Source organism: Poecilia latipinna, unplaced genomic scaffold (genome assembly GCF_001443285.1).
Source record: "Poecilia latipinna isolate Pla-1442-1.1 unplaced genomic scaffold, P_latipinna-1.0 Scaffold595, whole genome shotgun sequence".
In the NCBI taxonomy this organism is placed as follows: domain Eukaryota; kingdom Metazoa; phylum Chordata; class Actinopteri; order Cyprinodontiformes; family Poeciliidae; genus Poecilia; species Poecilia latipinna.
In genome coordinates, this window is record NW_015113211.1 from 213,166 (window position 1) to 227,461 (window position 14,296).

Sequence of the window (14,296 nt, forward strand, 5' to 3'; positions counted from 1 at the left end):
GTTTAAAAAGAAAGTTAATATACCCTACAAAAAAACATTTATGAAGGGGGAGAACAAGGAAACCCCATGCCAGCGTTTCCCTGCCTGGATTCAAACCAAAACCCTGTTGCAGTGAAGAAACATTTTTAAGCACTTCCTCATCCCTTTGGTGTCATGCTGGATTTTAGTTTCTTGACCCCCATGCAAGTTCACACATAAAACCAAAGAATACTGTTCAGTGAAAGTTTAATGGAGGTTCTTTCCAAAAATACGATCTGATTGTGTTCCAGAGATCGGGTAGGCAGGTCAGCTCGGGTTTTTTCTTTCGGATGGTGGTTGCGCGGAGGGAAAAGGATAGGATCCGGGAGCGTACTGAAGACCAATGATGGAGTGGGGAGGAGAGAGGCAGGCGCAGATGTTCGGTCTCGGGAGGAAACGATTTCAAAGTCCAGACTTGGTTCCTGGCTTGATTCCAACAGCTCGTCGAGATCTGAGGGAAGACAAAATATTACTTGAAGTCTCTTAAACATCCATAACATAATTTTGGTTAGACTCTGACACAACAAGTGGGACCATCGAGCGACGAGTGAATGCTCCACTGCTTCTTAAAAGTCCACCAGCCAATTACGCGGAATCACCTGTCAGTGCGCCAGCCTGTCTGAACTCTCCCCCGAAGATCCTCTATAAGAAAGAGCACTCACACGAACCCGAATCCTAACATTTGGCTGATAACATAAATAAAAGGTTTAATAAAGTCGAGAGACTTTGGCTTCAGTCAGATGACCATATTGCCCGAATGCTTGTGCTAGTTTGTAATTAGTGCCTTAATATCCTGCAGATGAAGTTTTTGGCAAATAGTTTTGGTTAATCAACTGTGCAACTATAGAGAATGAACAATGAAGGTTATAAATTTGTCCAGAGGAGGTTAAGTTAACATCCAGACACTTTAAGCTACCTGAGTTAGCTTAACATGCAAGTTAACTCTATGCCTCTGTGTTGCCCTGTGGTTCACAAATATAAATAATTCCCTTTAACTCAAGTATTGTTCAGTAATTCAGGTTATGGGTTAATCTTTTACACCCCTTCCCTCAATATCTTAGCTTTAGTGACAGACATTAGCACTTCCACACATTTTGGAGGTGAAATTCTGACCCAATGGGCTTAGTGAAACCCATATTCCTACTCATTGTGTTACATCAACCCAGTGCTGGATTGGTCCATGTTTGAACCACAACTAGATTGGTAAAATAACCACTGCTAGCCTTTTTGCTAGCAGTTTTTAGAGAACAGGACTCTGGGCTCTCAAAGCTAATGTTTTCTATTCACATTGTTTGTATGTCTTTAAACATTTCGAGACAATCCAATGTGAAGCAATCCTAGATATCAATCATCACTCAATTTCTGTACAAAGCTACAAAAATAAAAGTAGGACTAGGAATACAAATAACAAAAAAAAAAACAAAAAAAAAAAAAAAACAAAAAAAAAACATATATAGCTATAAGCAAACTCTCTATTTGTTTCCTGGGTTTTGCTTTGTGTGCTGTAACAACCAGAATTTTCTGCCTGAGGAAGAATAACCTGTCAGGTGCAGTGACAGGTGTCGAAATGCATCTGAGGAAACTGGAAGTGCACTGCAGAACCAGACAGAAAACACACCTGGGTACAGTAGCTAAAGGCCAGCCTGTGTGTGTATTATTAATATCAAATAAACAGCTTGAATAAAATCAAAATCAGTATTCAAATTCTGATTTAAAAAAATATACATTAAAATAAAAAAGTAACAAAGAAAAATAGAGGGAGAGTAAAAACGGAGACAGCAGAAACTATCACCATTCTTCTCTTCTGCTTAAGCCTCCTTTATAACGTGACTCACAGAAGAATTACTGAGCAAAGACTAGGTCAACCACTTATCCATCTCAACACACCAACACAGCTTCACAGCAATTACGGCTGGACTGCAGTCGCTGCCAGAACCAGTCCACATCTTCTGCTGCTGATGCTTATGCTCCTAATCTGTTTATACAGTAACTGCTGAGTTGTAAGGGAGACAGGTAATGAAGAAACACAGAGACAAATACCGTCTAAGCAAAAGCTTCAATATCAACAATCATAGGGACAGAGCAATGTGAAATATTGACTTGAGGCCAAACCTTATTTAGTTTTTTTGGGGGTTTTTTTCTGCAGTGATGTATTTTCCACAGACGCAAATTTCGAATGGATTCAAATATTTCACACTCATATGTTAATTAAACCTATCCTCGCATGCCTGTGACAACACAAAGCAATGAGGCGTGATTAGGTATCGCAACAAAAGGCGGTCTTCGGAAATGTTTCCACAGAGAATAGCATTAGCCCGTGTCTCATTTTGCACCACTTAGACGACACACACAATCAGGATTAACTCCTGTTTGATGAGGGGAGAGAGAACAAAAACCAACCAACCAACCAACCAAGGAGGGACCAATCACGATGATGCATGCAAACCAGGCAAGACGGAGAGAAAAGATAAAGCTGCAAGTTTTTGGCTTTCTGCTTTCTGCTTGTCCACAGTCCATGAAATGTGTGTTAGGATAAAAGCTATAAGTAATGATTTAAAATGAAAGCAGTATTTGTACAAAAAATATATATATTCTGGTGATGCTATTAGCTTGTCAGATCAATGTTAGTTTTTATAATTAAACAACTTGAAAAGGTACCTAAGGCTAAATTACTTAGGACACGTTGAAGTCCTTAACTTGTTTCGCTATATTTTTGTATTACAGTTTCTAAAACGGTGCACAAAATCTAAACCTTCCTCCAGGTTCCTGATATAAACTTGAAAGATGGAGCATGGATGGATTCTTGTGTACTTTGCCTAGTTGGGACTCGAATTGTACCCAGATTTTCCCAACATATGACCTATACTGGTTTATGAAAAAGGGCTATGATGGAACCTGTGGATAATCCAACCTTTTTTCACCCCATTTCCAACTTGTATGTGTCTCACAAGAACTGGGACCAAGTTCAAACTCATTCAAAATGCTGCTCCTGCTGCTGCTGCAGCAAAAAAGGCTTCACATCATTCCTTTTTAATCTGCAAAAGTCAATTGTGTAAAGTTACCTGCTGGTTTTTATGCTTTTATTTTTGGTAACTTTCTTGTCAACATATCTATGGCGACAGAGATGGTTAACCGCAATAAACAGAAAAGGTGAGCAGCAAAACAGAAAAAGGTGACAAAAAACGACTCAGTTTCAGCTTCGGTCAATAAGAGAACAGGGTTTGTAGCAACGATTTGACTGTATTTGAATAATTTGACGTGTTTATAGAAAAATCTGAGATTGCTTTATTGATGGATGTAATGAGGTGCAAAATGACGGATGGAGAAAACGATTGTAATTATTTGTCTTGTCTAGCTCTTAGGTGGGTTGACCAATCCAGATGGCTTTAATAAATCACTTAGCCATCAATTCAGATGCCCTGTTTTCTGTTTGTGATCCATTTAGATTTGTACGTAAAGCGCAAGAGGCACGTGAGGGTCAGGCAGACCGTCAAGCCAAAAGATTCCTCCTTCCTTCTCATCATAGCGCGGAGGACTTGATGTAAAGGATAGTGAAGGAGAATGGACACTGCGATAACAGACTTATCCTATGGGTTGCTAGGCAACCAATTCAGCAGGCACGGAGCTAACAAGGCCCTGTATGTTGTGACAATGATGGCCAATCACTCGAAGCGCAGCAAATGATGCCTACTCTGTGCAGTGTTTACATGTCTGCGCAATGATTACTGGCGCATGGCGCCTGCTGGATGCGCTTTTCTTTTCAGACAGCTTCAGTTCACTAACGGCATCCATAAAACCATATCACTCGCATGAGCAATGTTCATATCTTAAGGCATATCGAGTGAGTCCACCCACATCGCATTACTTGCTACATTATTCACTATTATTATTATTATTATTATTATTATTATTATTATTATTATTATTATTATTATTATTATTATTATTTCGTTGACCCTGTGTTGAGTGAGTTGAAAGAGATGCCTTCAGTCAGCCGATCAGGAGAACATCTGCCACATCTGGTACCTCTGTGGCTTTTTGTCGCCTGTAGATGTTTAGTTGCAAACTGCATAGTTTCTAGCTCCCTCTGTAGGCTCCTCAGCAGCATTACAACAACGTTACGGCAGTAGTTAAGGTAGCGTACGTCTTTGACAGTAGCTACATATATTGAACCTGTAAAGTCATGAGGTCAAAGAAAGCACAATTCGGACTAGTCAGTGTAAACTGGACGGCTCTGTTTTAACGCCTTTCTTTCTCACAAAATGTGGTTTTGATCAAGATTCTGATGAAAGACACAATTTCCGGTTCAATTGCAAAGACTACCACAGTTTTAAAAAAAATGTTTTGCATATTATTATTTATGCATGATCTACAGAATCTATGGAGCTGACGTGTTGGTTTGAGATTTCCATTCACTCAGAAGGAAGAACATCATTATGACAGGAAAAAAAACACAATTATAAAAATAGGAATTGACTAATAGTTGATTTTTATCATGATATTTTTTTTTTGCTAATCCACATAGGATCAAAATTACAAGTTGAAATATATACATGCACCCCTCTCCCCACTAAAAGTTGAAGAAATGTTCCTTAGCATATCAGAGATACAACAGACTCTTTGTTGCCATCTATAAGCTAATTCTAGGTAGATATTTGACCACTTATCTTGGTAGAGCTCCTTTAAACTGGCTTGTTGTACCAAAAAAAGAGAAAGAAAATAAAAAAGTGGACCAGTACGGTCCATCCATTTTCAAACAGGGTTTAGTCAGATTCTTTCCAGAAATTTGATATTGATGTATCCATTCCAAAGCCAGTTTTGATGCATTTAGCATGAAATTGCCCAAAAATGCCTTGACATGCTAAAACTTTAAAAATTAAAAGCTCACTCTACATATACAATGATCATGAGTGAATATGTATTACTGGGTCTGATCAATGTGTTTCAAAGCAAGATAACCTGATGAAGGAGATTCATACAGTCACAAAGATTTTCATTTGAAAACGATGAGACAATACTGCAGGGAAGTGCGCTTATTAAAAGCAGCTGGTTTATTGTTGCCTGACCAGAATTCAATATCACATGAAAATACATCTGTCTCGAGCAATGATTTAAAAGTGCACTGCTGCGTGTAAAATATAAACTATTTTCGCTTCATTACAGGCTTTCATGCAAATATAACGGTAATTCATTCTAAAGTAAACAATTAAATGTTCAGTGTGGCACATCTTAATAATAGTGGGTGTCCCGTTGAGCAGTTATCAGCTAAACATCTGCCGTTTCATCATTCACACTGAGTTGTTACCACAGAACCATCACCCATGTGTTTAACGAGCTCTCAGAAGTTTAGGATTTTTTTTTGTTTGTTTGTTTGTTTTTCAGTTCACTGACTTGCAGCAGCTCTAATGACAATTTTCTCTGAGATAAAAGCAACAGCTCACATGATAAAGAAAACCTTAAAGGACGGAACAACTAAGCTGCTCCCGCGCTGAAGCCGACGCGACAGTTTAGTGCTCCATGTCGTTCTCGTTCTCATTCTGCAGCGTCTTCATCGCCAGGCCCCACAGAGTCACGCTGGAGATAAACTGGCCTTCGCTCGACCTGTAGGGCCTGCCGGACCCCGTGAAGGAAGCGCAGTGGTTGTCCGACGGAGGCAGGTAGGGTCTGCCCGCGGGGTCTCTGTCCAGACACGTGTTGCCGTTCTCCACGTACGGACCGTACACGGCTTCCTGAGTGGGCTTGTTCAGCTTCAGGCGGTCGGTGGGCAGCAGAGCGGCGCCTCTCTCCTGGTGGCCGGACGAAAGCAGGTGATGGGGAACCAGGGAGCGCAGCTCTGGAAGGGAGGTCAGCGCGGGGCCGAGGTGCATGCTGGGTCCTGGAGTCTCTATGGGCTGTATTGCTTGTGTGGGCGGAGGACTGCACGATGACGGTTTCCCTAAGTCTGTGTCAGGCATGATGGCAGAAAACTGCTGCTCGGTGGTTGCAGCCGACGGTTTGCTCCGGCGGAGCGATTTAGTAAATGACGCCGGTCCGTTCGAGTTTTGGGTCTGCTCAGAGCTGGCTGCGGCCGGGCTGGAGGCAGACGGCCCCTTGCAGTGCATGTTGCTGTGCCTCCGCAGCATGGCGGAGCGGGTGAAGCTCTTTCCGCAGGTGTCGCAGACGTAGGGTTTCTCACCAGTGTGTGATCGTATGTGACGCTGTAGGTCTCCTGAGTCAATGAAGCGCTTTCCTGGACAAAAGGAAAACACCGCAGATATAAAACACCGCCTGGATTTCAGATTAAGCTGCTAGTTTTTGTGGGATTTGTCATCCCAGGGCAGCTGAAGTTCGATAAAACGGAAAAACAGAGAGAGAAAGGAAGAACTTCAATGGCTGCAGTGAGAAGTAAAAACCGTTTCTATCCAACAGAACTAAATACACTTTCTGCAATCAGTTTGAAAACTGACACAAAGGAAATTCATGTAATTGTGAAGAAAGGCCAGAAAACGACAACTCTGTATCTAATCTCTCGGTAAAAGGTAATTCCTTACCACAAGTGGCGCAGATGTGGGATTTTTCCCCAGTATGGCGGGCCTTGTGCTTCAGCAGCTTCCTGTGTGTGTTGAAGGACTTTCCACACTGGTCACAGGTGAATGTCCTGTCTGTCGCATGAGTCCTCTTGTGCTCCTTGAGATTACTCAAATTGGTGAATCCTACGCAAGAGACACGAGTTCAGCTCAGCCTTCGAAGAAACGCGTGAGCGACGAAAACGTGTTTGTTTACGCCGAGGGACGTAGCGTTACCTCTGCCGCATATGTCACACAGATGCGGCTTCTCTCCCGTGTGGACCACTTTGTGGCGCTGAACATCCCCCGATGCAGTAAAGCTGATAAAGAAAGATTTGGGTTAACATTAAAATCCGTTATTTGGCTTAAAGCTGTGTGTACGATCCCAAATGGTACACAAATTTGTACAGACGGACACATTTGACAGCTTCCGTCTTTTAGATGTGCGGAAAGCCTCATTAGTTTTGTTTTTCTTGCAGTGGCGTTATCTCACTATGATTATAAAAATTTAATTTGAGCACATTTAGTTAGTGAGGAAAAATACAATATTAGGTATTAATTACCATGCTTACTACGCTCAGGAGAAAAGGAAAGGAAAATTATTATTATTATTATAAAGGAGAATTATTAAATGAGTTGATCATACTACCTTTTACCACACAGCTCGCATATGTACGGCTTCTCTCCGGAATGTCGCCGCAAATGGGTCTGCAGGTTGCCTGCCTGCAAGAAAAAAAAATCCCCTCGATATCTCTTCACGACCCAACTATTTAAGAACAAATGTGAAATAAGAGACTATGTGGCGGGGGAGGAAATACCTGAGAAAAGTTCTTGCCGCAGACGTTGCACTGGAACGGCTTCTCGCCTGGAAGCAGAATACTACAGTTTGTGTCTGAAAGAGTCGGGTGAATTATTAAAGATGAAGTACGTTAGTGCAGACACCTCATACCGGTGTGAGAGCGCTTGTGCAGCTCCAGGTTGCTCGGATGTTTGAAGATCTTCCCGCACAGCTGGCAGCAGTACTGCTTGTGCCCCGCTTGGTGAGGAGGCTCCGGCTGAGGCTTCAGATTTTGCTCCTCTTGGTGTCCGGGTGGGGGGCTCGGGAGCTGGGCGTCCGCTGCCTCAGAACACTCCTCTCTTCCTAAAGGGCTGCTGCCGACGGGAGCCTCTGGAGCTTCATCCGGAGCCACGTCCGGAGCCTCGGCGTGGGCGACAGGTCCCCCTTGGAGGCTCTCTTTGGGACAGCTGAGGATGGGCTCGGCGACCGACTCGGCGCACATCTCCTCCAAGGCTTTCTGAGACCGGAGGTAATTGTATTTCTTCAGGTAGACGGTCTTCTTGGTACGCACGGGCTTGTTGACTGCGGAGTCGGCCGGGTCGCAGGCAGGGGTGTTTAAATTATTCGAAGGGGTCAGAGAAGCGACGCCGTTTTTCTCTGCTGATACAGATGTGCAAGGAGGGCTAGGCTGGACCGTGTTTCCTAAAACCACAGGAGCGCTATTGCCACCCTGACTCATTCCGAGCTGACATTGCTGCTCTTCCACCAATACCAGAGGCCCTTGATTTGAGGACGCACTGTTTGTCTGAATTGCACTTTGTTTGAAGTACTGCTTACTGTAGAAATTGCGGAGCTTGTAACCGTGAACGAGCTGCTTTTCTGCAGGCGCGTGGGAGCCGCTCTGTACGTCACACGTCGAGCCACTGTTAGGCACCGTCCCCGGCATCCTCCTTGTGTGATCCATGTCGCCGTAGTAGCCCGACCTCTGGGGGTCAGGCGGGCAGTGGAGGTCAACGTCATGTGGCAGGTTGCTTCCCAAAAGGCAGTCGTGCTCTGAGCTCAGCATGCCTGGGAGGGCAAACGGAGGCATCTCTACGGGAGGCGGGCAAGGCTTGAGGAAAGTGTTGCACATGCTCTGCACGTTCGGGACCTGCAGACTCTGAGCAATGTCCAGGAGAGCTTGCACGTTGTCCTGATTAATGTCGATATGGGAGGTGTACATGTAGTCCAGTATTTGGCCGATGCCGCCGACATCCTGGATCACCAGGTTGAACACGTCGTTCTTCTGACTGGGAGAGTTTTGGAACAAAGACCTGAAAAGAATCAAGCCAGAGATCAAGTAGCATGTACAGGAATATCTCGGGAAATTAGAATACCATCGAACAGTTTATTTATTGCAGCAATTCCTTTGAAAAGGTGAATATAGTATATATATTATATTGATATAGTATCAATATACTTAAAAAGTATACTGATACTTTTTAAGTATCAATATATTTTATTTTGGTTGATTATGGCTTTGAGATAATGAAAAATTTGAATTTGAAGACCAATAAAAAAAAAGATTCTTACAAAATCAAAAAATGGTTCAGACCCTTGTAAAATTACCTTCATTGAACCTACAAGTTTAATTTGGCTAAAAAATGCAACAGATATCTCAACATAGTAAATCAACCTAAATGGCTAATCTTTGGAGGGGGAGAGAAATTTCTCTGTTTCTATTTATATTTTAATAAAAAAATTAAAAAGGCAAAAGTTATTTAAGAATATTTTCAACAATCAATGTAAAAAAAAATAAAACTTTGTACGTACAACAATCAAACCCTTTTTGTAATTGTAGACCATCTTTTTGTCTGTTTCTATTGGTATTATGATGATTTATTTTCAGTGATGAGCTTTCCGGTTGTAAGGCCTCTTTGCCATCACCCTAATCTTTTGTGCACTTTACAGCTTCTTTATTAGATTGAAGAAATGTAGGCAGTGTGTAGAGGTTGTGAAATCTAATTGTACAAGTTTTCTTAGCTGTATATAAATGAACAATAACAAACATTTAAAATTACTCTGGTATTTAAAAAAATCTTATCATGATTCTATATCATTAAATGGAATTACTAAAATAAATGAACTTTTTGATGATTTGGTTGAGATGCTTGTACACATTTAGTTGTTTTTTTCTTCTTCAACATCTCACTGTAATTTAACAAAAAAAAAAAAAAAAGACATCAAGGCACCTGAAATAGGAACTGAAAGCAGCCAGGACATTTTTATGGGCTTTGAAGCAGACACCCTTCACCACCAGCATGCAGTCACAGAGAAGCCCTTGAATCCTCTGTTCCTGGAGCTGCTGGAGGAGGTAGGAGCTGTGGCTGGACAGGGTGTCCATGGTCAACCAGCTGCTGCAACTACTCCATAAAAACAAAACACAAGAGTCACGAGTCAAGAACAACTACTGGCTAAACAGACCTCTTCTTGTGCGTCTCAGGCTGACTAGTAACCTGACGGCACTTTCAAAAGCATAATGTATATCTATATCGTTCAACATCAGCGCGGAATACGGAGTCTAAGCTACGAGACCACCCATGCAAAAATTGGACGGAACAGTCGAGGTAGCGTCGAGGCCATGGAAGGTGACGTAAACCGATATCGCGCAACTCTTTGCGGAAATGTACAGATTCCACAAATAGATGTTTCCAATTATCAACAGTTTGGTAAAAGCAGGTCTTAAATTAGTCCGAATTGTAAGAAAAATATTCCCCACCTTTTATTGGGATGATCGGTCACTTTACAACAGCATAAACACTACGTCACTTCCTGGTACATCACGTATTTTGAACTATCTAAACATGGCTCAAACGGTGGCAGTTTTCTTACAAAACAAGAAACTTTTATGCTTACAATTGAACTGTGAAGCATGTTTTAAAAACCTTTATAAAACTACCGAACGTTTTTCCCAGTCACAGGCACAAACTCTATACATGCTTTCCTTGCCCCTTAGAAACGATACGTCAGCTCTTCTGCCATATTGCGTGTGGCACGTCCGATAGTTCAAGTGCGGAAGTAACGTTGAAAACTGTTTTATAAATAAAACAATTCAAAAGTTTACGTTCAGTTAAAGTAGAAGGGCAATTGATAAAAAGAAGAAAAATCTCCTTAAAATTATTTTACCCTTATTTTACCTACTTTGCATAATACTTAATATTTAAGGATTAAGATTAATCACGATTTATTAATAATAATAATAATAATAATAATAATAATAATAATAATTAATAATTTTACCTAAACATCAATATTAAGGAATTCACCCTGGTTGTTGGAATACCGATTCTTGGCACTGTTGAACTACAAGCCACTCACAACATGGTGGTAACATTGACTGACGATTCTCCAGTGACTAGATGAGCCAGGAACTCTGTTTTTCTGAGATGCGTTTGACGTCGGAGCGCTAATCTTGTAGTTCCTAAGTCCGGACATTGTCACGTGTGTTTTGAAGAGTTGATACGAAAGGAACGTGTGCTTCGCATGGTTTTCACCGAAGTTTAAGCCAGAGGTTTACTGATATCCGTCGCTACGTGCAGACGTTGTTTTTAACGGTAAACGGCATTAGCTTAACCGAGCGTAACGGCCAGCCCGGTCCTATTTAAGCGTGAAGGTTTAATCGGTTTTGGTTGGTTTTATCAGGGTGCTATTAATTTATTCCGCATGTTTGCTGCCTGAGAAGGGTCCACAGTAAAGAAGACACGAAGAGAAGCTTATCATTATGGTGTTCTTCACCTGCAACGCGTGTGGCGAATCCTTAAAAAAAGCCCAAGTCGATAAACATGTCATGAAGTGCCGTGGGTGCCAAGTTCTGTCTTGTATCGACTGCGGAAAAGACTTTTGGTAATAACTGTTTTCTTTAACCAGCTGTTGTTTTTTTTAAGATGCAGTACTGTCTAAATGTTTAAAATGTGCTTCATTTTAAACAATTCCAATGACACTCTGGCCGTATGCTTCATCTCATTATTATTGTGAACGAATCTCTCCCACATCCCAAAGCAGGTCCTGATAGGTCTTCTATCCAGCATTGCCCTCCATTTAGTTCATGTTCCTATCAACTCTAACCAGCATCTCTGTCCCCACTATATATATAAAAAACAAAACAAAACAAAAAAACAACAGCATTATTAAGTGTAATGCTGCCATTGCAGTGTTTTTGATGTTTTTAGGGCGATGCACAATTTTGTGTCAGAGCACCTTCTTCCTTTCATGCTTTGTGGCCAGTCGTTAAATTCTAACACATAAAATCGTAGTAAAATACATTACAATTTGTGGTTGAAACATGACATTGCAGAATGTGAAAGAATTCCAGGTGTTTGAAACGTTTTTTTTCGCAAGGCACTTCCCCACATTTAAGATGGTGTCTCATCTTTTCTGTGTCACACGTAGGGGTGAGGACTACAAAAACCACACTAAATGTATCAGCGAGGACCAGAAATACGGTGGGAAAGGTTACGAGGTCAAGGCGAATAAAGGAGATGTGAAACAGCAGCAGTGGTTACAGGTAAGCAGTCCTCACTGAACATTAGCATACGCGTGAGTAAAGAGGGTTGCTTCTGTTAATGCTCGTCTTGTTGTACCTTTGTCATGCAGAGAATCAATGAAGCCATGAACAAACCCGGGGTCAGCGCTAAGCTGAGAGATGTGCTCTACCAAGTTAGCGGTTATGAAAACGTGCCGAGGAAAAAGGCAAAGTTTCAGGTAGGGATTGCGTACAACGGTAAAAGCTGTCATTTTGTTTAAAGTGCTTTAAACGAAGGAGGAAAACTATGGGTGATAAATTCCTTTTTCTCTCTCTTCAGAACTGGATGAGAAGCAGTTTAAAAATATCAAACACGGGGGTACAGGAGGAGGTGTGGGACATAATTGCTGCTGCAGACAGTGTAAGTTATTTTAGCTTGTTTAATCAAGATAACCATCAGACACTTGGATGTCCCACATTTTTTTGTGCTTTGGACCTTTTGATCAGTTAGAAGCAAACATGTCTTTTTTGTATACAAGATGTCAGAAGACTTAGATTTCAGTATATTTATAAGTTGTATTTAAATGTTCTGATAATGACATATAAAAGCATTTTACTGCTTTACTTAATGTGTTAATGTTACTTGAGCCGTAGTGTTGCTGGTATTGCTGTTTTAATAATAGCAACGAGAAATGAAGCCTTGCGATCTGTAGCGCTGGCCTTTGGCATGCAAAGCTAGATAAATATATATGTCTGTTCGTTTAATAATCGATCTAAAAAATAAAATAAAATAAATGTTTCAAAATTAACTTACTTCTTTATCACCCATCTATAAGGCTCCTCCGGCCACACAGACAACCAAAGAATCTGCAGACAAGGAGGCTGACATCCGAGTGGACACCAACAGAACCGAGGACCAAAAAGAGCAGTCGAACACTGAAGAGGAGAAGAAGAAGAAGCTGAACAAAAGGGAGCGCAAAGAGGCCCGTCAGCAAAAGAATGGAAAAGCTCCCAAAAGAGATGAAAATAAAACTGCAGAAGGAGAAACTAAGAAATGCCAGACAGGCAAACAGAAAAAAAAGGATAGAAAGAGAAAATACGAGGGAGATGAAGACCAGACTGAGAACGGCGTTGAAGAAGACTCCAAGAAAACCAAGAGTAAATGACATTTTACTCCTTTAAATTTAAATGGTCTGCTGTTAAAGCATCCTTAGTTATGTTAAGTTGTTTGTACGTATGTTTGCTTCAGATTTTATATCGACTCTTGTTCTTTTGCAGTTGATGAAGCTGCAGAGTCAGAGGAGACTGAAGATCAAGCCATGTCTCAGGGTAACACTTAAAGTTCTGGCACATATTGCCATCACACTTTAATGAATATGTGTGTGGTTTATTAATTAGAACACCAAAGAAGTAAGAAAATATTTTGTATTAAGATTCCAGCAGAGGTCAGTGTCGGCTCTTTGTTTTCACCGAGGAAATGACCCTCACCAAACCTTACTATGTTTCCGATCACTCACACAGGAAAATTCAACTGGAAGGGAAACATCAAGGCAGTGCTGAGAGAGTCACCTGACCAGGAGCTGTCAGTGAAAAGACTCAGAAAGAAGGTGAGAAATTAAGCAACGCATTTCTGTGTGCATGACACACTTATTCAAGTTGACATCTGTCCTCTCTACCATGACCATCTTTAAATACAAAACGTAACTTAACATTGGGTAAGGAGTGTATTTTTCTGTCCTTTGCAGGTTTTGGCAGCCTACTACTCTTTCGCTGGTGACATAAATTTCAAAACGGAAGATGAGCTGTTGGCAGTTTTCAACAAAAAGATCACCAAAAACCCCAAGTTTAGAGTTCTAAAAGACAGAGTGAAGCTTTTGAAGTAGACTCCTCCTTTAACGGCACGTTCTCCATGAAATGAAAGTTATTATTGCTGTTCTCCTTGGTGGCTTTTTATACAAATGAACAATTTCGAGGATTAAATGGTTTTACGCAGCGAGCCTGGTCGTCGTAATCAATACACGCACGCTTGGAACACGCCAGTTCTGTTTAATGTATAAAATGACGGTTGCAACGGAAGGCTGCTCTGTTGCGCATTCCAAGCTCACGGTAAAACCGGGGAATGGCACCTTATCTGCGGGATTGGATGTTGCCGTGGGGAGGGGGATGTAGAGACGCAGAGAGAGGTGCACCTGAGCTGAATCCGACTCTTACACGGGATGAAGCTAATGCACATTCCTCCGCACTGCGAACGGGGTTCACTTGGCCGGAGACACAGAAGCTCCATAGAAGCAAGGCGCTTGGTGTCAGCCTCAGGTGAAGTTTTAATGCTTTCTGATTTTCCACGACTAGAATAAGCAGTTTCTTTACCCTGTACACACATGCTTACACACACACAAACGCGCGCCCACGCACACACTCGCAGAGAATGAGTAAACCTGCCCAGCTTTATGAAGC

At 41.6% G+C, this 14,296-nt stretch overlaps 2 protein-coding genes across 3 annotated transcripts; one reads left to right on the forward strand and one right to left on the reverse strand.

Annotated features, from left to right (window-relative positions):
• Positions 1-5,036: 5,036 nt before the first annotated feature.
• zbtb49 (zinc finger and BTB domain containing 49) lies at positions 5,037-10,258 on the reverse strand. Of its 2 annotated transcripts, none has more exons than XM_015042563.1 (8): positions 10,100-10,258; positions 9,573-9,743; positions 7,513-8,654; positions 7,382-7,428; positions 7,213-7,286; positions 6,801-6,883; positions 6,549-6,710; positions 5,037-6,247 (listed from the first exon to the last, which is right to left on the reverse strand). In XM_015042563.1, exons 2-8 carry the CDS (start codon positions 9,722-9,724, stop codon positions 5,526-5,528), a joined length of 2,382 nt encoding a protein of 793 aa, XP_014898049.1. In that variant the 5' UTR covers positions 9,725-9,743; positions 10,100-10,258; the 3' UTR covers positions 5,037-5,525. The 2 variants fall into 2 exon arrangements, with proteins under 2 accessions (XP_014898049.1, XP_014898048.1); XM_015042562.1 differs by having other exon boundaries at positions 9,573-9,746.
• Positions 10,259-10,695: 437 nt separating this feature from the next.
• On the forward strand, positions 10,696-13,838 carry lyar (Ly1 antibody reactive homolog (mouse)). Its single transcript, XM_015042564.1, has 8 exons — positions 10,696-11,223; positions 11,770-11,884; positions 11,974-12,081; positions 12,183-12,263; positions 12,679-13,000; positions 13,121-13,171; positions 13,364-13,449; positions 13,588-13,838. The coding sequence occupies exons 1-8, from the start codon at positions 11,102-11,104 to the stop codon at positions 13,723-13,725; spliced, it is 1,023 nt and encodes a 340-aa protein (XP_014898050.1). The 5' UTR covers positions 10,696-11,101; the 3' UTR covers positions 13,726-13,838.
• Positions 13,839-14,296: the final 458 nt, after the last annotated feature.